Source organism: Nipponia nippon, unplaced genomic scaffold, assembly GCF_047370975.1.
Source record: "Nipponia nippon isolate SJK-2023a ecotype South Korea unplaced genomic scaffold, ASM4737097v1 scaffold_23, whole genome shotgun sequence".
In the NCBI taxonomy this organism is placed as follows: domain Eukaryota; kingdom Metazoa; phylum Chordata; class Aves; order Pelecaniformes; family Threskiornithidae; genus Nipponia; species Nipponia nippon.
In genome coordinates this window covers 7,330,513-7,356,990 of record NW_028262340.1, presented here as the reverse complement: position 1 = coordinate 7,356,990, position 26,478 = coordinate 7,330,513, and the positions used below count along the sequence as shown (strand labels likewise).

Sequence of the window (26,478 nt, the reverse complement as noted above, 5' to 3'; positions counted from 1 at the left end):
GGAGCCGCCGGCCCTGCCCGCAGCCGCAGCCCCGGGGGAGCTGCCGGGACCGCCGGAGATCGAGGCGGTTTTCAGTTTTTTGGGGGGGGAGGCAGAAGGTGGAGGACGGGGAGCGGCGGTTCTCAGCGCGGGCCGTGGGGCGAGCCGCCCCGCCGGGGACGCGTGTGCCGGCCGGCCCCAGCGGCTGCCCCGCGGCCGAGCCTCCGCGGGCGGCGGGGAGGCGGCGGGGGCCGCGCTGTGCTCCCAGCCGCGCTGCACGGCCGTGGCTCCGGCCCCAAACCGGCCCCATCTCACCCCAAAACCCTGCGGCGGCGGCGGCGGCGAGAAGCCACCGCGGCCCCGACGTGCGCCCGCCCCGCCGGGCTCCCGAGGCCACGCCCATTCACCAGAGGCCACGCCTCCTCCGCGAACGCCACGCCCTCTTGTTGGCGGCCACGCCCCCTCGCCCCGCGGGAACCGGGGGGTGGGCGGGGACAAGGGCACCTGCGGGTTCCCCATTGGCGCGGCGCCCCGTCCGTCAGGGCGCGGCCCGCCCCCCCGGGGCCGGCAGTAAATACGGTACCGGGCGGCGCGGCTGACACTTGGAGCCGGATTCGGGGCCGCCCGGCGGAGGGGACCCGCCTGCAGCCCAGGGCGCCCGGCCGCGACGTGGCTCTGCCGGGGCTCCGCGCCGCCTTTCCCCGGGCGGGGCGGAGGGGACCGCAGCGAAACCGCCGGGAACGAGCCCCGGAACCGGGCGGGAGCGACCGACCCGTACTGCGTTCCCCGCGCCGCCCCGCCGAGGACGGCGGTCTGCCGGGACGGAGCGAGGCAGCGCGGGGCCCGGCCGCCGCTGCTGCCCCCGCCGCCTGCCGCCGCCGAGCCCCGCCGCAGCCGAGCGGTGGGCGCCGGGCCCCGCCGGGCCCCTCCTCGTCCCCCCCGGCCGCGGCGGCTCCCTGACGCCCGCCGTTGTGATGCGTATTCCCGTAGACCCGAGCACCAGCAGGCGCTTCACACCCCCCTCCACGGCCTTCCCCTGCGGTAAGATGGGCGAGAACAGCGGGGCGCTGGGGGCCCCCGCACCGGGCGCCCGGGCTCGCCCCGAGGTCCGCTCCGTCGTGGATGTACTGGCCGACCACGCCGGCGAGCTGGTGCGCACCGACAGCCCCAACTTCTTGTGCTCGGTGCTGCCGTCCCACTGGAGGTGCAACAAGACGCTGCCCGTCGCCTTCAAGGTAAGCCGGGGGCTGCGGGGCGCGCTGCGGCCGGGCAGGTAGCCCCGGCGGCTCGGGGGGACCGGCTCGGCCCCGGGCTCGCCCTCCGCCCCGACCCGCTCGCCTCTTTCCCTCCGCCCCTTTCGCTGTAACTCGCTCCTGACATCACCTCCACGGGAGCGCGGTTTATTATTTTTAATCAAGTCTCCGCATTGCCCCGCGGTCACAGCATCGTAGATATTCCGTACAGTTAGGAGCTCTCAGGCAACTTTGAAGTTTAATGAGAGTGGAGGTTAATTACCTTCCTGGGAGAGGGAGAGAGGGAGGCAGGCAGGGGAGATCTAATCTGCAAAAAGGCGGCGCAGAGCTGAAGCACCGGCACCGGGCTGCGCTGCCCCGGCTCCCCGCGGCCGCCCGGCTCCGCTCCGACGGGGCCCCCCGGGCCGGGGCCCGGGGCTTGGGGCAGCGAGCGAAGCCAAAGCCCGGCGGGAGGAGAGGCGGGGGAGCCGGGCGGGACGCGGCGGAGCCCGGGGGGCTGCAGACCGGGTTGCCCCGCTTGGCCCGGCACCGGGAGCTCGCCGCCTCCCCCGGGCCGGGCGCGGAGCTCCGGGGCCCGGGCAGCGGCCGCCCCGCGCTCGGCAGCGCTTTTTGGGTTTTTTTTCCCCCCGAATCAAACAAAATAAAAGCGCGATTCCCCCCGGCGGGGCCGGGGCGGCCCGACCCCCCCTCCCCGCCCCGCGGAACCCCTTTGAGCCCCCTTTTTGAGCCCATTTTCCCCTTCCCCCCCGGGTTTTCCAGCTTTCCTCGGGGGCACGGGTTGCTTTTGGTTTTGCTTTGGGTTTGGGGGGTTTAGGGGGGAAACCGCAGGGCAGGTTAGCTCCCATCGCAGAAAATTTTAGCCTAAAAACCCTCTCGTCCTGCCCTAGGTCGTAGCCCTCGGCGATGTCCCCGATGGGACGGTGGTCACGGTGATGGCGGGGAACGACGAAAACTACTCGGCGGAGCTCCGCAACGCCTCCGCCGTGATGAAAAACCAAGTAGCAAGGTTTAACGACCTCAGATTTGTTGGGAGAAGCGGCAGGGGTAGGTACCGGCTAGGAAATGGTTGGCCTTTTTATTTCGCTTTTTTTTTTAAGAGGGGAAAAAAGAAAAGGTTTAGTTTTATTTTATTTTTAACGGCGCATTTCTCGTGGGCCGGTGGTTTCGTCGCCGCGGGCTTGCGGGCAGGGGGGAGCCCCCCGGCCCCGAAGCGGGGCCGGGGAGGGGTGCGGGAGCGGCTGGGCCCCGCTCGTCCCGGGGCGCCGATATGTCGGGACAGGGCGGCGCAGGACCCGACCCCGCCGCGGCCCCGCTCGGCCCCGCAGCCCCAGCCCGCACCGGTGCCCGGGGCTGGGGGCGGCCCCTCGGCGGGGGGCGCTCAGGGCGGTGACCCCACCGGCGGCTCCTTTGGAAACGGGGCAAACGGGGCGTTGAGGGTAAAACTCCCCCGCGGGGCCCGGCGCGGCGCCGAGCGCTCGTTGCGGCCGGGAGGTGCGGGAGGCGGGCGCGGAGCCGCGGCTGCTTTCGGGGGGAGGTTGCCTCGTTTTCTCCACGTTTGTTGCATGGAAGAGCGGGGCAGAAATGTTATTTTCTGCCCGTAGAGGCTGGCTCTGTCCTTTAGCTCCAAAGGGATCCCGCTGCTGGCTTTTTCAAAACGAATCGGGACGGGAACGGGGCTGCCCCCCCCCCCCGCCCCCGGCACCTGAGCTCCGGGCGAACAGAAATTCAGCTTTTCATCACCAGTAACACTGCGGACCGAAGCCTTAATTGTTCACTTAAACAAAAATAAGAATACTATATTTTAATGGCCATACGGCAGCATTTTCTCAAAGGCTTCGAATGTATCCACGCGGTGTCGGATACATTTTGACTTCTCTGCATTAATTAAAAGCAGTGATGTTAGGAATTATTTGCATGTAATAACTGTTTACTTGTTCCTCTTTATGAAACTTGAATAGTTTACATTCTTTCATACATTTCCTTTTTCCTGTTGGCTCCTTCTCCATGTTGCAGTTTCTTTAAAACTCCACTTAACTGGTTGCAGGTTGATGGATGGAAAATGTTTTTCTTTTATGAATTAAGCTTTCATTTCTGTAATCAATTATTCTCTTAGGCTCTTTCTGTTTTTTTGTTTTTTTTTATCCTCCTTACACAAATTTCCAAACTGAATGCAACCCAATCTCAGCTTGACTCTTGAATTCATTATTAACTTTCCTCCTCTGCAGTCCCGAGCCCAGAATTAACAGTAGTTCATGGTCTCCTTCCTCGGGCAGAGTCCTGGCAAATACTCATTGCAGCAGTGGAAACACCTCCGCTGCCTCTAACAGGCTTCGGCACGAGGAGCGTAACTCAAGTGCTGATTTATTTATTTTTTTTTTAATATAATCTTGTGGGATGAGGCTTTGTAACGTTTGCAGAGGAATAACCCCCCCCGGGGCCGGCGTGAGGGCGGCACAGGGGGGTTTCTCGCAGCGTGGAGCCTGTGCTTCGTTCCCCGGGTACGGCCGGGCTTTCCCGGCAAGGGGCTCTTTCGGACCTCTTTAGCGTGAAAAATCGTTGCTATTGAATTTTTATTCTGGGTGCCGCAGTTGCTTTCCCGTCTTCGGCGTAACCTCTGGGAGCCCGGGGCCGGTTTTGTTTATTCCGGCAGGAATCCGCGTTTGCTGCGGAACCGCTCGGTGGAGCGGAGCTCTGCGTGCGCCGGTGTTCGTGGCGATGGGACGCGGGGACGCGGCCGCCCGTGAACGCGCCCCATCGGCCTCCGCCGACGGCCCCTGCCTGTGCCGGCCTGCGGGGGCCCTCTAAAATCAGAAGCAGCGAGGCTCTCGTTTTCAAAACGACTTGAAATGGCTCAGAAGTGGGTATTTTTAGTATTAACGTGTCTGGGGTCGCTCCCCGGCACTGTGAGCTGGGAAGAGCCGGTCCTTACCCCCCCGCTCCCCCCCCGTGTGCAGGACAAAGGCAGGGGGGAAGGACCAGCTCCCCTCTCTGCTTCAGTCTAAAAAAAAAAAAAACCACCCTTTTCTGCTCAGATGGCACCGTATAAAATGAAAGCCAAGGCCAACGGGGTGCTGCGGTGCCCGCTGCGCCCCCCGCCCGCTCTCCCGGCTGGAATATCCCCGGAGCACCCCCCAGAGCCGTGGGTGCTCCCAAACCCACCCGGCAGCTGGGATCCAGCCCCCCGCAGCCGGCAAACCGGGGCTGGGGCACGGTGGGAATGAGTAACCTCAGCCCGGCTTCCCGAGAAGGCGGGAAATGAGTAAAAATGATGCTGAGTAATAATTGTCATTTTCGATTCATGGGAGGATTTTTGAGAGCTGTTAAGAGAAGTAAAAATGGCCCGGACGGCTCCGCGCTGCGGCCGTCCTCCCCGGAGAGGTGTTCGTGTCTGCAGCGGGCCGAGGGGGGAACCGAAATGCAGGGAAGTTATTGCACATGGACAATAAAAAAATAAAACTAAAATACAAAAAAAAAAAAACAACCCAGATGCAGCAGTAAGTGGGGGAGCCGGGCATGGAGCTGCTGGGCTCAGCTCCCTGGGCGTGCGGGAGGGTTTTGTGGCTCGCAAGCCCAGCTCGCCTGCACGCTGCCTGCTCCCCTCCCGTGACATTTCCTAAATAATTGCTCACAGTAGCCCCCGTCCCCGCACCCCGGTTCTGTAACCGTTTTGCCAAGGAATGCTCAGCGCTGGCCGTGCTTCCCGTGGCCGCGCAGGCGGCCGGCAGCCTCCACGCTTCGCAGGCTGCGGCAGCGGCTCTGCCCGGCAGGTTCTCAGCGCCACCGTTTCACCGAGGATTCAAATTGTATTTGGGAGGCTAAAAAAAAAAAAAAAAAAAAAATTCCTTTTTGTGCAGAACATGAGCTGAAGGCTCGCGCAGTGTTTAGTCCTGTTCTGAAAGCTGAGGTAGGGCATGGATTGATGTTTGCTGTCTGCTTTAAAGCCAGCGTTTCCCCCCTCCCTGCCGTTCCCGGAGCGAAACTCTCCCACCTGGGATAATTGCAGGATGTTCTCCGGAGGAGATAATTTCATTTTTCCGTTTATTCTTTTTTCCTTCTAGCTGTATAAATACTGTTTTGTTTTGCTATAGATATTCTCAGGTCCAACCCTGCAGATAGATGATGGTCGGGATCTGAGAACCCCTAAGCCCTTTAGGGGAAAAGGGAAAGAAGGTGGTTTCTTACTGCATTTCTTTGTGAAATGAAGGCTGGAGGAGCTAAGGGCTATTACACGGGCATTTCCAGCCTGATTCCTGCTGGGGTTTATACCTCCGAAATACTCAATACCTTTGAAATCGGACGGTGATTGCTCTCGGGGGGTTGGTTAGAGCGGTTTGTTCCCTTGCATGTGCAAAATCCCTCCTTTACCCAAGGGACTCCCGAATCTGGGGAGGCGGCGGGAGAGCGGAGGCCCTTCCCCGTGGAGGCCGGTGCACGGCGGGTGTCCCCCGTCCGCGGGAAAGGCCTCCGCTCTCCCGCCGCCTCCCCATCGGCTGGGGGTGATGGCGATGGCAGCCGGGATCGGGCAAGGAGAGGGCAGAGGGGCTGGGATGAAGATGCCAGGGCTGCAGGAGGTGAATGGGTCTGGGGTCGGGGTGGGTGCTGGGAGGGGAGAGCAGGGTGGTACTAGGGTGCAGGTGTGATAACACCCTCCATGAAGCCAAAGGTGTTTCCGGGCTGCAGATGGAAACCTGTTCTGCTGGGGCGAGGCGTGACTGTTGTCTTCTTGCAAAATTGGGCTCCCAAGAGCTTTTCGCTGCTTTACCCCTTTTCTCTGTTTTTTTTAAGAAAGGTGCCAAGCTCAGTGCTACAAAAGCATCCCTGACAGCCCCTGTGATGGTACCCGAACGCTTTCCCAGCAGCGGGTTCCCGCTCCCTGGCCAGGGCTGGGAGAGGGGGACCGTCCCCGCAGCCGGCAGGGCCAGCTCTCTGATGGCCACTTCTGGTGGCCAGAGCTGGAGGGATTCAGTTCCCATTTTGCAGTTTCCAGTTTCTGGCTCTGGCCCCCGTGCGCGGGCTGCGGGTGCCCATACGGCCGGGAGCCCTGGGCAGCTCCCCTCCAGACGCCCTGGTGTGGGAGCATCCACGGGGCCAAAGCCGGCAGGCTTCCCCCGCAACCACCAGCACCCATCGCCTGCAGGCTGATGCCATCTCACCAGCTTGCTCCCGCAGGAGCATCCCATGGGCGCCAGGACCCAAATCCATCCCTCGCGGAGGGGGTCCTGCATCCAGCGCCACATTTCGGGGCTGGATTCCCATGGGAAAAGGGGAAGCATCCGAGTGGGAAGGCACCAGGAAGTGGCTGTGGGTGGAGGGGTCGATGGGGGGACAGGACAGGGCAGGGGAGGGGGGGACAAGTGACTTTTCCATCCAGGAAGGTCCTGGCTCCCGCTCTGAACCGGGTCCAGGCCTCTCTCTGCTGCAGCCAGCTGAACCCCAGCGGGAGCCGGCCGAGCTTTGTGTCTCGGCAATAATGTCTCATAAAATTAAATGATGTGTGTGTTGGAGTTCGGTGGATGTGGATATTTGTGTCTGAGCTTGCTCCAGCAGGAGCCTTTCGCTCCCATAAGAGCTGAACCCATGTGAATATCCTCATTTTTCATGGCTTTTTTTTTTTTCCGCCCACCCTCCTTAGGAAAAAGCTTTACCCTGACGATCACCGTCTTCACCAACCCCACCCAAGTCGCTACCTATCACCGAGCCATTAAAGTCACCGTAGACGGACCCCGGGAGCCACGCAGTAAGTGATGGGTTTTATTTGGCATGCACCGAGGAGCGCGGGGGGCGCAGGGGGCCGAGCTCCCCGGGGCCGAAGGATGCAGGATGCCTCTGCGGCTGGGCAAAGCCCGGCGGGGCGGGCGGCGTTCGCAGCGCGCAGAGGTAATGAGACGGCGCTGGCGTGGCCGAGCGAGCCCGAGAGCGCGCGCTGCGGCGGGCACGGCTTGGCTGCTTTTATTCTCTCCGCACGCAGGCGTGTGGCCCTGCCTGCTGCTTGCATCCCATCGTGGAGGGGTGGTTTTACAGCCCCCGTCCTCGTGGTGGTTGGGATGTAGGGAAAATGCTTTGGGCTTCGTCGGCAAAAATCCACAGGACTCGAATCTGGCGGCGCGCAGGGCATTTCTGAGGGGTTACAAAGCCAGAGACGCTGTGCCCGCTTCGGAGGCTGACTTGCTGATTTTTAAACTAAAAATGTTTGCAGGTTTCCTCCGCGCCGTGCTTGTATTTGCCTGTCTGTCCGCACGGGCCCAGGAGAGCTCGGAGAGCACCTTCCCCTTTTGGTTAGCGGTGGTTTCGCTTTCGGGTTGTCAAAGGCTCCGGCTGGCAGCGCCCACGGCCGGGGGCTGCGTTGCTTGAGAAAACCAAAGAGACGATTCAACCGCAGAAATGTCTTTCTGTTTTGATCGACTAGGCTCTCCTGGATGCAGGACGGTGCCTCTTGGTTGAGGGTGACTCTTTGCAAAGGCGGCTGCAAATCGTCCTCGCTGGGCTGGTTTTCGGCGTCGGGCTGCTTTCAGCTCACCTTGGCATCTCCCGTGATGCGAGGAGCGCGGGGAAATGCTCCGGAGCCGTCGGCTGGAGGAGTTTCCTTCTGCCATGAGTATTATTTGCTCTGTGGGACCCCCTCTGCGGCGGGACCTCGTCCCCGGGGCCTCCGTCTCCGGCTTTTTGCCCCGGCTTCGCCTTCCTGCTCGCTCAGCACCGCCACAGGGACCATAAGGCAGAGTTTGTTCCCTTTGCGTGTAAAGCTGTCAGTGCCCAGATTGAAGGGAAGCGGTTTGATCCTTCTAAATATGCTTTAGAAAATATTTTCTGTTGATGCTGTCGTTGGGCCATCGGTGCCCTTTGATGTCAGGCCAGGTGGAGGCTGTTACCTCGGCGAGGGGGTTTTGTTTGCATTGGGGTTTGCTGGATTTTCTTCCCCCTTGATTTTTATTTTGGAGCACGAGAGGCTTTACGGAGCCTGTCAAGCTGGCGGGCTGGATTTGCAAAGCCGGCGTCCAGACGATGCAATGCTGTTGGTTTGGTTCTTTTTTTTTTTTTCTTTTAAGCCAGAAACACAAGGCAGGTCCCTGTTGTGGGGCTGCGGCAGCGAGCAAACGTGGGTCGTGGTGGGTGCTGCAGACACCGGGAACGGGCTGAGCCCGCGGCTGGGAGGGGAAGGCAGGCAGGGCTCGGGCAAGGAATTTCACAACTCTTCCAGGTCAGGAATAGAAACCGGGTCTCCTGACTCCTGGCTCAGCCCCTTATCTTCTGCATCAGATCGCCTTTCTAGTAATAATAATAATAATCAGGAATACATAAATAATAATACAAGGTGAGATAGTTACTACTCTTAGCGTTTGGTTTGCTCTGACTTCACCGATAGCCAGCGCTCGCCAAACCCCCGCTGAATCATACCCGCTCCTCCTGAATTTCAACATCTCGGCCGATCGCTCCCGATCTTTAATTTAAATTTTCTGATATGGCTTCGTAGCCAGGCGGGGAGGTGGGGGGCTGAGCCGTGGGCACGTTGGCCCCGCGCTGTTTGGGTTGGGGCCGTGCCTCCGTTTGGCATAATTAGGCAAAAGCGGAGGCTGGAGCGGCTTGCCCTGGCCCTGGCTTGGCGTGCCCGAGGGATGCCCTCCCTGGGACGCCCGCCCGGGCTGCAAGGTCAGCAGTTTTCTGCCTCTTTTTTTTTTTTCCCCTGATTTGCAGACCCCGAAACGTTTGTGCCGGAGGTGTAGGCTCCTTAGGGAGGTCTGTGTGGTGTTTATTTGCTGCTCGTGCCTTTGCCTTGTGTGGACCCCAAAGGCCGATCTCTCCCCCATCCCTGCACCCCCACAGCCCATAAATTGCTGATCTAAGGAGTTTAGACCCAAGTTGTGATTTTGGGGGGATTTTTTTGAGATGATCGTAGATTTGTTGGCAGCAAAGGTCGTATTTTGCTTCCCAGTTTGACCCTGGGGCTTAAATTCAGGATTGATGAAAATCCAGTCTTGCACTGGAAGAAAAAAATTTTAAAAAAAACCCTTTTCTTTGCCATACTTTGGTTTGCATTTTCTAATGAACCTGAAATTAAAAAGAATAATTAAATAATGCCCTTTGCCCTTCCCTCCCTGCAGTCCTCTGCAGAAACCCTCGGTGTGGAAATACCGGCTGCAAAACCATCCCAGCTTGCTCGTGGAAAGCCGGCGTGGTTTTCCCGGTTAGCCTGCCACTGGGTGGCTCTCCGGCATAGCACCCTTCGGTGCGCCGGCACCCGCCGGGCTGGCCGTCTGTCCGTCCGAGCCGGTACGGCCCCGGTAGTAACCGCCTTCGGCCCAACGCGCTGCCTCGCGCTGCCTTCCCTGCTTGGCTTCGGGAGGTGAGAGCTGCCAGCAGGAATTGCAGTTTTTGTGTGTGTATATTTATTATATATACTTTTTAACATATATATATATATGTAAATACATCTACGTGTGTATATATGTGCATATATATATGTGTGTCCACAAAAAATGTGGGTTTTTTCCCCTTCTTGGCTGCAGTGGTGCAAACGTGAGGGACGCTGTTGCGCAGGATCCGCGGTGGCCGGGGCTGGAGGCGGGATGTGGGGCTGGGGAGGGGCTGGTGTGAGCGGGCAGAAAAGCACCCTTAATGTGGAAAGAATTGCCCATTTGTCTTGGTATCCTGGGAAAGCCCTGGGCATCGTCTTCTCAGATGCGGCGAAATTCCTCCAGCGAACGTTCTCGTGGGGTTTTGGGGTCAGAAACGCGGCTGGGCTCCACGCCCCACCTCTGAGCATCCCATTCATCTTCCACCCCTGCCCCATCGCTTCATCTCAGCCCTTGAGCGAGCCTTTTAACTAGAGCTGCGCCCAGAAAAACTTCTGAGGAGGCTGAAATTGAGTCGAGTTGGGCGAGAAATCGCAGGGAAGCGGGTGACGGCCAGAGCCCCTCGCGGGGCCGGAGCCTGGCCGGGGGGACCGGGAGAGCTGGCCCGCAGTGCCGGAGGCTCCTGCTCGCTTGAAGGACCCACAGCCAAGCGCCGGGGCCGGCGTGGGGCTGCTGATGGCGGTGGCTTTGGTCGGACCACCGTCCCGGCTGCTCTGCTGCGGTCCCCGAGCATCCCGCAGGCTCCGGCCGAGTGCCCCGCTCGCTCTGAGATATTTTTTTTCTTGTGCTCAGGCTCTTTCTGGGTTAGATCTGGAGCGAAAAAGGGCATTTTTTCAAGTTGACACCTTAGCTCTAAACAAATGGCGCAGCGGGTGCCAAGTGTTGACATACTTTGTACAAACAGGAAGTAATAAAATATTTTAACTTCCTGTGGAATTTCCTTCTTTTTTCCCCCCTTCTCTGCAGCTCTTTAGCAAGAGCCCGACGCGGCCGAGCTGCAGCCCTGCTGCAAAGCCCTCTCGCATCCACAGCTGCTTGCAAAATAATCCACAAGAGGCAGAACGTGGAAAAATGAATAGCTGGAAGCTATACAGGGCTGTTTAGTCTGTTCCTGGGTAAATGGGAGCATCTCCAGGGCCTCCCCCATCACACCCACCTGCTGGCCGCCTTCCCTCGCCCTTCCCTTCCCACCGCTCGCACCGGCGCTGCTGGCACTTCTGCTCTCCTCCTCCCAGCTCCCCCTTGCAGCGCCAGCCCCTTTCTGCCCATCTCCTGGGAACTCTTGTGCAAAGCCTTTTTTTGCCTTTAAATGCCTTCCCCCCCCCCCCTTTGACTTTTTTCTTGCTGCCATTCAGTCGTCTTTAACCTCTCTCCCCGCTTTCTAAATCCCTTTTGCCCTTAACCCCTTGTTTCTGATTTCCACCCCATCCCTGCTGTCCCGGTCACTGTGTTGAGGAGGAAAGGGAGACCAAGAGGGCTTCATCGCCCACCGTAACCCTTGTGGAGAAGCACGTCCACACCCAGCCGTGCTCGCCTGGGGTACAAACCACCCCCCGGCTGTGAGCGTACCGCAGCCCCATGTGCCGGGGAGGTGGGAAGGGGTGCAAGGCAGCCGCGCCGGGATGCGCGGGGCCCTCTCCGCTTGCATGGCGAGGGCTTGGACCGCTTTGAGGGTAAAGTTGCTTTCTGAGGTTTAATGCTGCGTAGTTTTGGGTGAATGGAGCTGTTTTTCTTGCCCCCCTCAACAAAGAAGGCGAGGAGGGGAGGGAGCGGGGTGCTGGAGCGGGGTGCTGGGGGCTGCAGCCCTCCCCCGGCAGCGCAGACCTCCCTGCTCTTGCAGTTTAATTTTCTCCTGTCCTGGGCTGAATTACAGTTGGACTTGATGATCTTAAAGGTCTTTTCCAACCTAAACAATTCGATGAATGATGAAATGGAGGGTGAGGAAGGGAGGGCTGTAGCTTGGGTTTCCACACCTGAAGAGCGAGGGCGGGAGGGTCCCCGTGTCCCCCGTCGCTGCCCCCTCGGGCACACGGCAGTGCGAATGCTGGCAGAGGGGCTGGTGCTGGTTGTTGGTGTCCCCCGCCCTGCTTGTTTGGGGTGTGCACGTCAGAGATGTGGTGCTTTTGGTCGTGTCCCTGCTTGGTGTGACCACAGTAAGTGCCAGGAGCGCGTTCCCCATCCTGCAGCGTCCGCTGGCTCGGACCGGGAGGAGGAGGGGGCTTGTGGCTGGGCTCCCCCCAGCCAGGCAAGACCATTTCATATCCCCTCTCCTACCATCTTGTCCCTGCAGGGTTTTTCTAACTGGGCCCCATCCTGCACAGGCACAAATCCCCTCTGTGGCCATTTTTCCTCCCCAAAAGGCTTCTTCCCCGCCATGTCCCTGGGGAGGGAGCTACGGGGCCATGCCGGGAGCGGTGCCACCCCGGAGGGGACAGCCTGGCAGCCGCCAGCCCAGCTCGCTGCGAGCACTCGCTCCCCCCTCGCGCGGCACGTAGCCGGTGGGTGGAAAGGCTTCTCACCTCCCACGGCTCTGAGTCGTTTCCAAGAACCGCTGCTTTTTGCTTTCATATTTTCGAGAGCCTCAGCTGGGTGAGGGTTTCCCTCCCCACCTGCCCCCCGTGCACGACATCAGCCACAGCCGCAGCCCAGCCCCACGCTCTCAGATGGGAAATGAAGAGTTTGGGATCTGCAGAGAGTGGAAACCCCCTTGCCCGTGCCTGTGCAAGGTGTTAGTGGCATCTGTGTCCCTGGGGTGCTGGCGGCCAGTGGGTGCAAGGCTGCGGCTTGGGTGCTGCTTGCCCTTGAGCACCCCGTGCATTGGGGGCCCTTGGCTTCAATATGGGGCAGAAAAGCAAAAAAACTGGGAGAAAGATTGACTGTAAAGGGGGAAAAATCCTGTCTGTAAATCTAGCCTGAAGAGGGCTTTGCCACTGTTAACAGCGGGGTGCTGGGGGGGCTGCGGGAGGAGGGGGCCCGTGCCCCGGGTGCCCCCAGCCCCGCTGGAAGGGCATTTCTTCCAGCAAGCACTTGTGCTGCCCAGGTGGCAGCCGGGGAGGAGAAAGGGTTGTATCAGCACTTACCGGGATGACACACACCTCGCCGTGGCTTCTCTCTCCATCTCGAAGCCGCGCTGATAAAAGCAGCGCCCTGAACCACCCCGTGCTGGTCGGACCCGCCAGCCTGGACACACCTCGGCACCGCTGCCCGCACCCCCTATCTCGCCGCCTCCATCTAGGTTCTCATCCCACGCCCAGCACCTCGCCGGCCCGGCTCCCCCAGCCCCGGCGTGTCCGCAAACCACCCTGAAAAAGCCTTTCTCACTTTTTTTTTTTTTTTTTAATTTAAGGTGCATCTGAATCCATTTTTCTTGAGTTCAGAGGAGTCTGTGCTGTGGGTTTTTTTTTTTTTCCTTTTATTCCTAGGGGATGCTCCAGTTTGAGGCTAGGGAGACAAAGGATGCGCAGGACCGTGCTAGCAAGGCAAGCGATCCCCCTGCCACTTTTCCCATCCCTCGTGGCTGCAGATGAGTCTGAGATTTGCGGCCAGAAATAGCAAAACTGAAACCTGTTTTACTCAGGGAAGGGAAAAGAGGTGCAATATTCCCCCCGTTAATCAGAATAACCTCTGTAGAGGCCCCAACGTGATGCTAACAACTAGAAATCGCTAGGCATCCCCTATGAGATGGTGCTGCTCTCATTCGAGCCTCCCATCCTGCCCAGTTTGACCCGCAGATTTTGGGCAGGGGGGTGGGAGGCCAAGTACCCAGGATTTGCATTCACCTTGGGATTTACATTCGCCTTGGGCTGCGTTAGGGAGCTTCAGTGCTTTAATTCGGACGGTTGCATGCATGGAGCCGGTCCCTCCCCGCCGCCCTCTCTGCTCGGCGCTGGGCTCGACCCCCAGACCAGCGCCGCTGCCCCGCAGCCCCCGAGCGCGGCGGGGATGTGTTGTTCGGAGGCGAAGGCAGCCTGCCCAGAGCCGGGGCTGTGCCGTGGCTGGGTGAGGCCAAAGAGCTGAGTCAGCCCCTCCGCGCTCGCTGGCAGCAGGGCTCGGATTTGGGGGGTTTCGGCGGTGGGAGCTTCCCCGTGGCGCTTCCAGGCTCCTGTTTGTTTTTCCTGGGGTACAGCAGCCCTGTGCAAACTTGATTCCTTTAGCAGTATCGTATTTTCATGCCTTAATGGCTTAAATGCCATCAAAAGTACAAAATGATGTGTTTAATGTATTGCAGAGTTGGTTATTTCCTTGCTAACTTTTGGGTTGTAATGTCTTTAAAAGCATTGATGGTTTCTGGCAGGATTTTGGGCTCCTTGGTAATTGCTTGTAACAACGAGCATCTCTTTAGGGCTTCCCTCATTCACACCATTTTGGGGGAAAACAGGAGAGAGAGACAAAGCAGAAATGTTCCCATTACCTTCGAGAAAAGTGGCTGCACGGGGCTTGCATAATTAACTTCAATGGTCCATAAATTCACCCATCCCATCCCGGCCCCGCCGAACACCGTGCTTCGTGGAGGAGACATTGCCGGCACGTTGGGGAAGGCAGAGCCGCTCTCAGGGAGCGGGGCCGATGCCGGGAACCCCACGGCAAAGCTGTCGCTTGCCCCCCAGCCCCGTGGGGATTTTGGCCAGCCAGTCTCGGGATGCTTTGTCACTTGGAGTGGGGGGATTTGTGTAAATCCACACCGTCCTTCCTCCACACGGGGAAAAAAAGGTTTTGTTATGATTCAAAGCAACTTTGAGAAGAGACAGGGACCTGGCAGGGTCGGGCGCGCTGCGGGGAGGCTTGGGGTGATGCAGCGTGGCCCGCCGGGATGCCAGCTTCATGACTCTGGATGGTGAAATAAAATCTGTAGCTTTCCCATTCCTGGGACCCAGGGAAACTGGGATCTACCGAGCGGCAGACACGGAGGAGGGTCAGCGAGGGACAGCCTGAAATAGCTGCCGATGAGGAAGAGGGGCAGTTGGACGGGGTTACGGGATGGGAGCCAAAGAGGAGCGAGGGCAAAATGATCCCGTATTGCTACGGGCAATTTTGGGACCCCACGGTCTGCAGTGTGCCCAGGGCGGTGACGCCCCGTGTTTGCCGCGCCTTTTACCCTCGGAGATTCGATACGGGCTTGGCAAGTGCTTGGAGAAGAGATAATAAACTATTACAGGGTCTTGTGCTTCTCAGAAGCTCGAATGGAGACCCAGGACGGGGGCTGCGTCGTGCCAGTATTGTACGATTTCAGATCTTTATCTTGGCAAAAAGGCTTCCTTGTGGGGATGCGCAGAACTTGAACTTGAGATGTTTCCATAATTAAAAGCAGGCTCATTGCTGATGTGCTCCCGTGGGGTGATAGTTTTGGGTATTATTAGGGTCTTTTGTTTTATTCCCCTACTTGTCCTTAGCTAGATATAAATACACAGACATTTCCCAGTTCGTCCGGGAATGGGGGGGGGGGGGGAGAAAAACGGTGAAGAAAAAGGAAAAATAAGAAAAAAAAAAAAAAAAAAGACTACTAAATCAATCAAACCAACAAGATCATTTAAATAAATAAATGACCTCACCACTTCCTGGACAGTTATTTGTCAATGTAAAGCTCCTATAATCTGTTCTAATTTAAAATGCGGCGCTTAAAATATGCGGATTTCCCACTTCTTGAGACCTGTCCCCTTCCCTGGGGAGGAAGAGGAGGAAATCCTGAGTGACACTTTCCCGCTTCCCTATGAACTCGCAGCTCTGGACATGCTGCAGCTGTCTGAGAAGGACATTTGAAGCAACGCTGCGGGCTCCGTACGGCCGCCCGGGAGCTCCAGCATTGCTGTCGCTGGCAGGGGACCCGCCACGGTGCTCCCTGCGGTGGCCCTTGGGCACGGAGCGGGTGATGCTGCCCGGGGGCATCAGGCTAATCCCGGCCGGGCTCCCGCCTCTGGTTTTGGAGGACGGAGCCTGTGCAGAGCTGGCGGGTCTCTGGTCTCTGCTTCTCCCCGCACCTCTCCAGCCCCGCAGAGGGTCCTACCCGGAGGAGCGAAAGGGCTTTGGATGGGGTGTAGGCTTTTTGGGGTGTCCTGAAACAAGGCAGGCATGAGAAATCCTCGGTGGGAATGAAACGTATTTCAATCTGCTAGTTTTATTGGTGTTTTCTCTGCTGTCCCCTGGCTGCTGTTGGGGCTGCTGCCTCGGATGGGACGCTTCCGTGGAGGGTGCCCGAGAGCCCAGACCACCCCATGCCTCCTGCATGGAGACCATCCAGCTCCATCCCACCCTTCCCTGTCCCGTTTGCTCTTTGGATGGACGCAAATGAAAAGCAAACGCCAGCTGGGGCGAGGGGCTGGGAGGACGGCGTGGCACGGGTGCCATCACTGCTCACCCCACCAGCAGCTCGCGTGGGGCACTATGTGCCGCCGGCTCTCACCCTCCCGCTGCCAGAGCCCTTAAAGATCTCCCTAAGGCCCCGTTACCTGGGGCCTTGGCAGCGAGCAGCCGGGCGGGAGGCAAAGGATGCGGTTGAACCCGCATCTCTGGGAGCACGGAGGAGGCCCGCAGGCAGTGGGGCAGCAGCCGGCCCCCAGCTTGGGGAGGGATGAGGAGACGCCGGCTCCGGGCTCCCGAGTTCACGCAGGAGCCCTTGCAGATCGGTACTTGCTGCGCAGGAGGGTTTCTCTGTTTGTATTCCCATCACTAATGTGTTTTGATCCCAGAGGGGAGATTTGCACCCTTTGGTATCTGCCGAGACCGTCCAGGGCATTGTTTTCTTGCAGAGGCAGTTCGGGACCGCTGTTGATACATGCATCGCAAGCAATTATGTTAAACTACCTCCTCCTTTAATTTCTTATAGGCATTGCTATCCAGTTAACCCCTTCGGGGTCTGATCCTATAGAGACGAGGCGAGGGGGAGTCAGGGCTCAGCTCTGGGCGGGCTGGATAAAAATCCCTGGGGGAGAGGAGCAGCCCGGCACTGGGTTTCTGTGGGTCAGGCTGTGCGAGACCCCCAGCCCCACGTGGGACCCGCTCAGCCCTCGGCAGGGCACGGGGACATCCCGAGGGACGCCCGGGGGCTTGCAGAGCCTTCCCCCGGCAGAGCCGAGCGGGGACAAGGGTTGCCCAGCCGCACTCAAAGCAATGGGTTTGCATCGCCTGGGCCTTTGGTGCTACAGCTCGAGGCTGTAATCCCGGCCTCAAAAGAAGTATTAATCGAGCAACCAAAATTACGTGGGCTCCAGTAAATTCACTCCTCTAATTATTTTATTTGCCACATACAGTAAATTCCACTTCTCCTTTTATAATCACCTGGCGCATAATAACTTCAAAATCATTTCACTTAAAAATGACCAATGTTTTCTAAGCAAAGCAGTATTGGGAGTCGGAACAGGGAAATTATTTTTATGCACATTGTACAAAGAAATCTTTGTTGAAATTGGTTGCAACGCCTCCTGCTTTTGAAAACCCCAGGGCACGATTCTCAGCTGGGGTAGAAGAGGCATACCTGCTCTTGCTTGGAAAATAAATCGTAACTGGAGAAGCGGGCATTTGGAGAAGTGGGCATTGATAGCGCGTTTGGAGGAGATTAAACCGGAGCAGAAGGATCCTCTGGTGGATGGGGATGTTTGGAGAATTACGTTTCATTGACGGCCTCTCGCAGAAGGATGTCGGCGGTGTTCCGAGGCCGTGCGCGGGGGCGAGTTGTGCCAGGTGCTGTACAGAGCCAAAGAAATTCCTGCGGGGTCCAGCGGCACGGCCCGGAGGGAGCTGTGCAAAGGGACGAGCGGGCTGGGGCAGGGTGCAGGTGACGGCCACGTCGGCACTAAAACGGAGTATTCGGGAGCATTGCAGCGAGGCTGTTGGTGAGCTTCGCTCCTTCGCAAAGGGGCAGTGCTTTGCCCCGTGCCTCAGTTTACCCATTTGTAAAGTGGATCTAATGCCCCGCTGGGCAGCAGGTGACGCGGGAGCACTGCACGTCTGTGGAGGTTGTCGTCGGTGAGGATTTATTGAGCTGTAGCTGGGACTGCGTGTTGCAGGGTTATTAATGCAACGCAGCCCCGCTTCCCTCGGGCGGGATTGCGAGCTCAGGAGGACAGTGCGAAGGGTCAGGGACTGGAAAAGAGGAAAAAAAAAAAAGTCAATGCTAAAAGGCAAGTTTTGTTTCAGGGAAGACAACAGCTAAAGGACCAGAACTATCAAACAAAACCGCAAGATCACATCAGATGTCAGGGCAGGACACGTCTCGTTTCTCCCTCTCGAAAGGGCTTATCAGCGCAACCAATCGCTTTAATGATGTGGCGGAGGGAGGAAGGGGATTTGACTCAGAGCGAGATGAAATTTAGTTCCTAAGACCCTTCTCTTCCGCTGCTGGCGACCAGTCACCTGTTCTGCAATCAGCCAGAGATAAATCATATCCTGCAGCGGAAGGTGCTTAGACATGATTTTGCATTATTTTATCTTACTCTTTCCAGTGAATTTACGCACTGTAGTGGGAGAGGGGGAGAGAGGGGAGGGAAGAAGAGGGACCCAGCAAGTGGAGAGCGGCCCTGGTGCCCGTCTCAGCCTCCGAGCCCCTGCACCGAGGATGACGGCAGCGGGAAACGCTGAGCGGCCAAGCCCCGTGCTGCCGTGCCTCCCCGCGTGGGGCTTCCCAGCCGAGCACATCCCAAAACCACACGCGGGAGCAGGCAGCCACGGGCCCGGTGCAGCTCCCCTGCCTGCACACAGCCCATGCGCAGCTCGGCTTTCTCGGCTTCGGAGGAGCAGCGTTGCAGAGAGGATTAAGGGTGCCATGCAGGTAGCGTTGCTCTGGGGCTCTTGCTTTACAGCGTTGCGCTGTGCGTGCTGGCAAAGCGCGGCGCGAGCTGTAATTACCCGACATACCAGCCGGTCTCTGGAGACGGAGCTTGGAGCTCAGTGCTGGGATCGGGGGATATTAACATTCAAATGTCAGGGCTCGGCTCCAGCTCTGTCCTAGGGCAAAGGGGAAACCCAGCACTCAGCATCCTCAAACCTTGGGAAAGTTTGGGTCTGATCTGGGTTGCGCCGTGTTACCGGGAGCACGGGACCGGCTGGCAAAAAGCTGCTGCGTGCAGTCGGCTGCCGCGCGGCCCCGCAGCGCCAGATGCATCTCGTATCCATTAGCTGTACCACGGCACATTCCTTGCACAGGTCTGAACCCAGCAGATGGTCCTCCCCATCCTGGGCAGAGAATCCTTAACCAGTGTCACCCAAAGGAATTTGATGTGCTTGCCCTAATGGAACAGGTTATTAACTGGGAAAAACCAGCTATACTGGTACCACGCAGGTCCCATTTCAAGTTGCTAGATAGCAGGCATTAACTCACTGTAAACTGGCATCATTCCACTGATCTACGTAGTGACAGCTAATATATGCAGTTGAAAATCTGATCTCAGACGTGGCTGAGGCAATACCAGCTGGATGTACTTGAGATCTGTCTGCTTCCTCCCAAGTGCCCAGCTTTGAAAGTTTTGAATCGGGGGTTTTGCCTAATTCCCTGAGAACTGGATCGCAGCCCATAAATGAATTTTGCCTTCCTGGAAGTGGGAGCAACTGCAGAGAAGTCAGCGAGGCCGGTGGGTTTGCACCCTGTTACGAAAGGTGCTGTATTTCCCGCGGATGTGCACCGATCTGATAGTTTGTGACACACAGGGTGAAAATTTCAGATCTGCAAATCAAAACTTTTAAAAACCACCTAATTCACTCTGCAGTCTCAGAGCCAGATTTTCAGAGGTCTTTAAGAATGGAGGATGCAGGCAAGCACTTGCAGGCATTTTCAGCAAGGCACGAGTGGGCTAAATGCTTAAACCCGAGGGATTTTACCCAGTCTGCTGCTGAGAATGCCCCCAGCTTTACCTGCGCTGTAAAGTGCTTTAAATACTTTCGCAAATCCAGAAAGGCTCAGTCTCCCTGCTGAAACCCTGGGAACGGGGAGCCCGTGTCCTTCAGGGATTTGTGCTGAAGTTGCCTGGAAATTTGGGTGTGATGTTCCTTTTGATTTGAACGTGGGCCACGGCTCTTGCATCTCGGGAGCTTTTGGAAGTGCTACCCTAGATTTCTCTTTGAATATCTGAATTAATGCCCTGCTTTGTTTTCCTTCCAGTTTTGGGGTCTCCCAGTGTAATAAAAGGCCACGACGGGATTTATCAGAAGCTGCCCTGCTTGGAAGGCCTCCCGTCGCAGGGTGGGCAGGGAGGGAGGCAGAGGCAAAGCCGAGGGACTAACCCGTAAGTGAGAGGAGATGAGGGGCTTGCGAAGCCAGCTAATCAATACCAGGCTGCCTAAAACGAGCATCTCTCCCGCTGCTGGAGCTTCAGACAGTAAAAAACCTACTGTAAATGCAACATATCTCTGTGCCTCCTGCCAGCTGGCCGGGAGCCAGCCTATTTCCTTCAAAAAGAGGGATATTTATTTTCATCCTTTTAGAGGCAGCCAATTCATCTCAGACCACCACCAGCTAAAAAAGCTTTATAAATTAGCAGCCTTTTTTTTTTTTTTTTTTTTTTTTTTTTTAATTCTCTCCCCCACCCCCTTAAATATTATTTTCCTTTCGTTGTTCAAGTCGGTGTAAATCCTCTGCCAGGACATGCGAGCCGAGGCGCATTGCGACACACTCCCCTTTCTCTCCAAGCTGGAGAAAGACAGTAGCGGTAGTGTCTCACGAAAGCCAGAGGAAACCAAAGCAAAGCCTCGCCGTGACTGATTCTCTTTCCAAATGGCGTAAGCAGGCCAACTTCAAACATGTGAATAATGAGTTATCTGTGCTTGACTTTGTTCGGCAGCAGAAGAGACAGTTCCTTCTAACATTTTCCTCCCGCTCCCTCCTGTGAACTTCTGGGCTTCAGCTTTAGAAGTGGGCTGAAGTAGCGCTGGCACTTGCCGGCTGCTGCTGCTCACCGGAGCTCAGCGGAGATCTCCATCCTCCTCCGTGGAGACGTCATGTTTGAGTCCCGTCCAGCTGCCGGCACCGCGGGCAGCCTGGTTCCCGTCTCCACGCTGTCCTCCCCTCCCTCTTTCGCTGGCCATGGGGCTCCACCAAATTCTTCTTGGCCAGGAATTTCCCATGGCGGATCTCGAGCCGGAGGTGGGTTTCCAGGGAAGACCTGAGGGATGTTCATGTCTTCTGTTATAGGTGTGCAAAGATGAAACCACCCCAACATCTGCTGTAAGGGACAGGCCTGCTGTTCCCATAACACAGGCGTTTCACATGTGGCTTGTTTCTGGAGCACATGCTGGGACTTGATAGTCTAGCCGAGACTCAGACTGGGAAAAAATTCAACCCTCTGTAGAGGATTGGCGTGTCTCTCTGAAGTACCTATTTTGAGGGCTACAAGAGGGATTTGAAAGGTGTTTTGCGCATTGAGCCGGAGTTTTATCCACTGCTGATCGCTTTCTTGTGGTCCATTCTCACAGACGTGTAGAGACTAAGCCACTGGGCTGTGTGCGGCATGGCTGCACAGGCTGCTCCTGGTGAGCTCCTTCTCGGCTAAGCCGTGGAGTTTGGCTGGTCGTATTTGAGCAGAGCCTTGGGTGAAGGAGGGGGGGAGCTTGCCGGTGGGGTGCTTGGAGCCTTGCTTTTGTGGTGGACGAGCGGGGGCCTCTGCGGCCACTGATGGCTCGGCTCGAGCTGCTGCCCCAGCCCACACTACCGTCTCCTGGTTCTTGTCTCCTCCTCAGTGGAGCTAAGGAAATGATCTGCAAATGTGTGTGTTAATGAACATCCCCGCTCCGAGCTGAAACGCTCCGCGTTTCCTTCGCTCCAGCTTGCCGCCAGTGTTTCGCAGCAAGGCGCCTGGGGAGGGCCAAGCCACTTCCCACCATCTGCTCTCCCGTCCGTTGGTAGCATGAGGCTACGGCAGGGGACGGGGATGGACGTGACACCCACACTCCAGCCCGCCGAGGGCAGAGAGCAGGCTGTGCAGCTCCTTGCCTCTCCCGACAGCAACCCCATATGCATCTAAACACAGCTAAATCAGGGGACCGCGACCCCCAGGCACCCCGGAGGGTGTTTTTTCAAATCAAATCTGCCAGCTCTGAGATTTTGGTATCACTCAAGCCATGAAATTCCTGGAGCCCCTTTCTACCTTTGATCAACTTTATATTCTGCATCTCAGTAATCTGTGGAAATAAGCTGCTTTTGGTGAACACCATGGCCACCCCCCCAGCCTGGAAACCCCATCCAGGTCCCAGCTTGGAAGCCACGTCAGGTTGCACACTCCTAGAAGGAAGAGCAGGGTCTGTTTGGTCTTTGAAATGTTTTAATGCAGAAAGCATGTCGTTAAATCATAGCTTTGAGGGCCTGAGCTCCAGTGCGGCACACACTGTTTCGCTGTCTGCATTCCAAGAAAACACCCAAAACTTCCAGTATGCTTCTTATTACTGGCCTAAAGTGTCAAATTCACGTCGGCTCTTCCAGCTGGGAGGTGTTCAATGGGATCGTTTGTTTGATATGCTGATACAGATCTTGTTATTACATCAGGATCGTAGGTGATCTGTCAATGTTTACATCATGTCATGTTCAATATTGGAGTTAACTGATTCGGAAACCCGATCCAGCGTTAAAACCCTCGCGCTGTTGACAAGAAGTGCCTAAGGTCAGTAGCTGCCATCATTTTCTAGTGCTAAGGACTGTTGTTTCCATAAATATTGACCTGCAAGCCAGTGCTAGCACAGCTGGAAACGCTGTGCAAAACCTCCAACCCAACAGCAGGTTTCATGCCCCAAAAATTCACAGGTCGGGGTGATGAAGACTTCTCAGACAGATTTCTTGGGATGAGGTCTGGAGCTGTTTGAAGTCAATTGAAAATCCGCCCACTGGCTTCAGGAGGCTTTGAGTCAGTCCTTGGGTTAAGCTAGAAACCACCTTCCTCTTCTCTAAGGTATGAGCTATTGTTCGCTTGACGGCATTGGTTTCCTCTCCATGACAGCTGTGGGCAGATGGGGAAGGGCTTTTAATGAAGCCAACCGCTGCAGAAATTAAAAAGCTCAGGTTGTTCTGATGAAAGAAACCCATTAATAGCGATTCTCTCTTGCGTGACAAAGTCTGACGTCCCCAGCTCTAAGTGACAAGTGGCAGGAAGTCCTGGGGAGACAGCCTGCACCCAGCAGGGCTGGCGGCCCGCGCTGCGGGGTTTAACTCATGCACTGCCTTGTTTCCTACAGTTTAGTGCTGCCCGGTCCCACCCGTATCGATGGGGTGGCATACGAACCGGAGAGGGTCTAGGAGAGCCGGGAAGGGTCCTGATCCCACCGCAGCTCTGGGATTTCACTCCTAAATGAGCCCCTGTGTTTGCCTTGCCTTATATTTGCCTCAAGTTTTCTACTTTCTTTTTATCGGGACAGTTTTAGGCTTTTGGGGGTTGTGCTGGTAATTGCTGGGTCTCCCCACAAACCAGCCCCTTTTAGAGGGTGTAAGTACAGCACTGCTATTTACTTGAGGCTTAAAAACCCCACGGGGCTGTGCCCGCGCTCAGACAGCATGGGGACCGGGGCGACCACAGCGCAGCATGATGCAGCCACATGAAGCCCTCAGTTAAGTTGTACGGCTGAATAATCTTCAAACACAATATCAGCATAGAGGTCACTTGATTTATTTTTCAGGATTTTCTCCGTCACATGCCAGATACTACCGCAGGATAGGGTTTCAGCTGAGATAGAGGCAGAGAATTTAATTTCCATTAAATTTCTGTGGAACTTTTGATCTTTGAAGTTCTTTTGGCTTCTCTGCTAGGCTCTGCCTGAGAAAACTGCTGAAAGGAAAAACGTAAACCTATTTTTCTTCTTCTGTGCTCAAATGTATACTGAAATAATAAAATGTGGACCAAAACAAGACACCTCACTGCGCACACTTTGCCCCTTGGGGAAAGCACCAATACCGTGTGACGGATGCTGCTCACGTCTCCGAAGGCCCTCAGATAACGCAGAGATGCCCGAGGTCTAGGGACGCACAGAGATTAGAAGAGATCGTTTATGGTGTTGATTTGAGGTTTCCTTGGTTTACTTCACGCAGCAGGGAAAATACATTTTCAAAATACCGCTGGGTTTTGCTTTCTGCTGGGAGTTCGTCCTTACTGAGTTTCGCTCTCTGGCATCAGCACGTTTTTGTGCAGTTCGGACTTTTACACACGCGGGAGCCTGGGATTATAGCGGGGGGTGGGATGGTGGGGCTGGCCTGGATGCGGAGCTCCCAGAGGAGGGTGAAAGCCCCTCAAAAACTGCGGCTGGGGCGGTTTGCTGTCGGGACCCCTGTGGAGCGCTGCCGTGGCAGGGAGCTCAGCTGGGAGCACGAGGTCCCCTCCGGAGTCGGTGCTCTCCCCTCCCGTCCAAGCTGTCCGGCGTCTCTGCAGACAGCCTGGCAAGCGCAGCCTGAGCGCGGCGAGCCAAGCAAATGCAAGATCAGAAGATATCAGACATCAGATTTAAAGAGGGGGAAGTCTGGGGACTTTCTGTGACTTGGCTATAAATTGACACCGAGCTCACGCCACGCAGATGTGAAGGGGGGAGGGAAGGGGGGTGCGAACAAGAGGTGGCTGCGTTTTTCACGTTGCAAGTGCATCGCTTTTCTTACAAGCCACCGAGAACTGAGCTTGGCTTGGTGGATGTTGGCCATAGGGCTGGATCTGATAAGGCTCAGCTCTCAGAAGAGCTGCAGAAGGGTTTCTTCCCAGCTCCTCTCCTAGCTCCCCGGCGTGCCTGCACACCTCCAGTGCCCCCGAGCTCTGCTCCCGATTACGCTGGGGTAAGGCGTTTGCCACCTTGGGAAGGTCCTTGCCTGACAGGTGCAGAGAGCTGGGGGTGCTGCATGGCCGTCTGCTGCGGCAGGTAAAGAGCGAGGAGAATCCGAGGTCTGAACCCGGCACTGATGTAAAACTGAAGTAGCTTCAGCTTCTCTGGAGTCCCTCCAGCTTTGTGCGGGTGTAACTGAGACTGGAATCCGGCCCAGAGAGAGTGAAGCTGTTCGGCGATGATTAATATAGTAAAATGCGAAAGTTATGTATCAAGTGTATTTCATGCGCCTCTTGCCTCGGGACAATTAGCATAAATTTAATAATTATTGCCCTGTTCCAGCAGCTGCTACCTAAGGAGCTGGGAGTGCTTTACAAACGCTCATTAGTTGCTGCCCTGCCTGGGGGAGGTAGGTGAATAGTCTCCCCATTTTACGGGTAGGAAAAGAGGAACAGAAAGCAGCAAAGTGAGATGGCCAAGGTGCGGTGCCGTGGGCAGGCTGCTCCCTTCTCTCCTCCTGCACCCTCTCCAGCCCTGCTTGGCTCTGGCCCCGCTGGGTGGGCAGAGCTGGGGAGGCGGCTGGAGTAAGACCAGAGTTTATTCTTTGTGCACCGAGCAAACTCTGTAGAAAATACCTAAAATTCAATGTTTCCTTTGCTGGTTCCTCAATCACCACCCTGCCAGGAGATGGGGTTTCTCCTGCCTTGCACGCGTCTCCCCTCCTTGTTCGGAGCGAGTGAGGGCTGGTCGCTCGGGCACGGCACAGGGCATCCTGACCCTGGCGCCCACGTCCCGCTTCTTGATGAACGCTGACTTGCCGGGCGATCTGGGGCCTCCCGCATGGGTCAGTCTGTGTCCCCTCTTCAGCAGGCTTCGTCTGTCTGAACCGCGAGCTCTTCCCGCGTGCGTGTGCCATGCAAAGCCCCCGGGGAGCCGATCTCCGCCGGGGCCGCCACGCACTCCCCGTGCGAATAATAGCAAACCGCGAAGATGGAGGCTGCGCTGACTTTGTGTTTAACCAGGGCGCTCTAGCCAAAGGGTAACTGATTAGATATCAGACTCTCTTATCATGTTCCAGGGCACAGACAAAAGCTAGAAGACCAAGCCAAACCCTTCACCGACCGCTACGGGGAGCTGGAACGGCTGCGCCAGTCCATGAGAGTCACCCCAACAACACCCAACCCCCGCGGATCCCTCAGCACCCCAAGCCACTTTGGGTCCCAGGCTCAGACTCCAATACAAGGTAACTGGCTGGGTGCCCCAGCCTGGCGTCGCACCCCCAACCCTCGTGCTCCTGACACGGCTGGGCAGGGAGCGGAGCCGTCCCGGCTGAGCGAGCCTCCCTCTGGATGGGGTCTTAGGGCTGGAGTCCAGCTCTCCCCTGTGTACGGAGCCCTGCCGGGGGGACAAGCCAGGGAGGGGTTTGGTTGGGTTCTTGACCCTGGAAGCCTTTTTGTGCCCATTAAATCAGCAGACGGCTGCTGAGTCATAAACCCAGGCGATTTCACTCTGTGCACCATTAGATACGGGGTGTTAGGAAAAACTGAGTTTCAGCAGGAATGCGAGAGAGATCAGAGCAACATACTTTCATTCCAGTAGCTTCTTTGACATGAAGGCACCCGCGTAGACGGTTAAGCATCAACTAGAAAGGGTGTATTATACTTTACATGCTAATCCAAATGGTTTCTTATCTTGTTGCGTTGTGTTTATGCCAAGTCTGGTGATCCATCACCCAGCTCCAGCATAATTCCCCACACGTATGCACACCTGCATGGGCGCACGCGTGCGCACACACACACACACACACACAGAGGCTTTGCTCTTCCCATATTTGCCATCGGCGTAGCTGAGCCCTGGGGCGTTCCCTGTGAATCTGCATCGTAGCTTCTTGCCAGGAAAGAGGTAGGGATTGCCACCGGAGTTACCCAAGAGAGGTCAGTCTGCTCATTCCCGTGCACCTGAATTTCAGCCCCAGACTAAGCATTGCATTGGAAAATACCCAGCCGCTTTGCTGCTCCCGGCTTTCTGCGCTTCTCAGCGCAGCCAGATGCCACCAGGACGTATGGAGAGGGACCGTTCTCCTGTCCACACCGGAGACGTGCTCCTTTTCCATGCATTTTTAATCTCGGTGGTATTTTCCTTTGAAAATCAGCAGAAATGCTAATGAGCATTTAAGGGATAGTACT

At 56.8% G+C, this 26,478-nt stretch overlaps 1 protein-coding gene across 1 annotated transcript in view; it reads left to right on the top strand.

The window, feature by feature from the left end:
• The first annotated feature begins 585 nt into the window (after positions 1 to 585).
• Positions 586 to 26,478, top strand: part of RUNX3 (RUNX family transcription factor 3) — a 41,110-nt gene continuing 15,217 nt past the window's right edge. The window contains exons 1-4 of the mRNA XM_087761050.1: positions 586 to 1,214; positions 2,120 to 2,276; positions 6,865 to 6,969; positions 25,371 to 25,535. Of these exons, the coding sequence (XP_087617176.1) occupies positions 954 to 1,214; positions 2,120 to 2,276; positions 6,865 to 6,969; positions 25,371 to 25,535 (688 nt within the window). The 5' untranslated portion in view covers positions 586 to 953. The remainder of the gene's footprint in view (positions 1,215 to 2,119; positions 2,277 to 6,864; positions 6,970 to 25,370; positions 25,536 to 26,478) is intronic.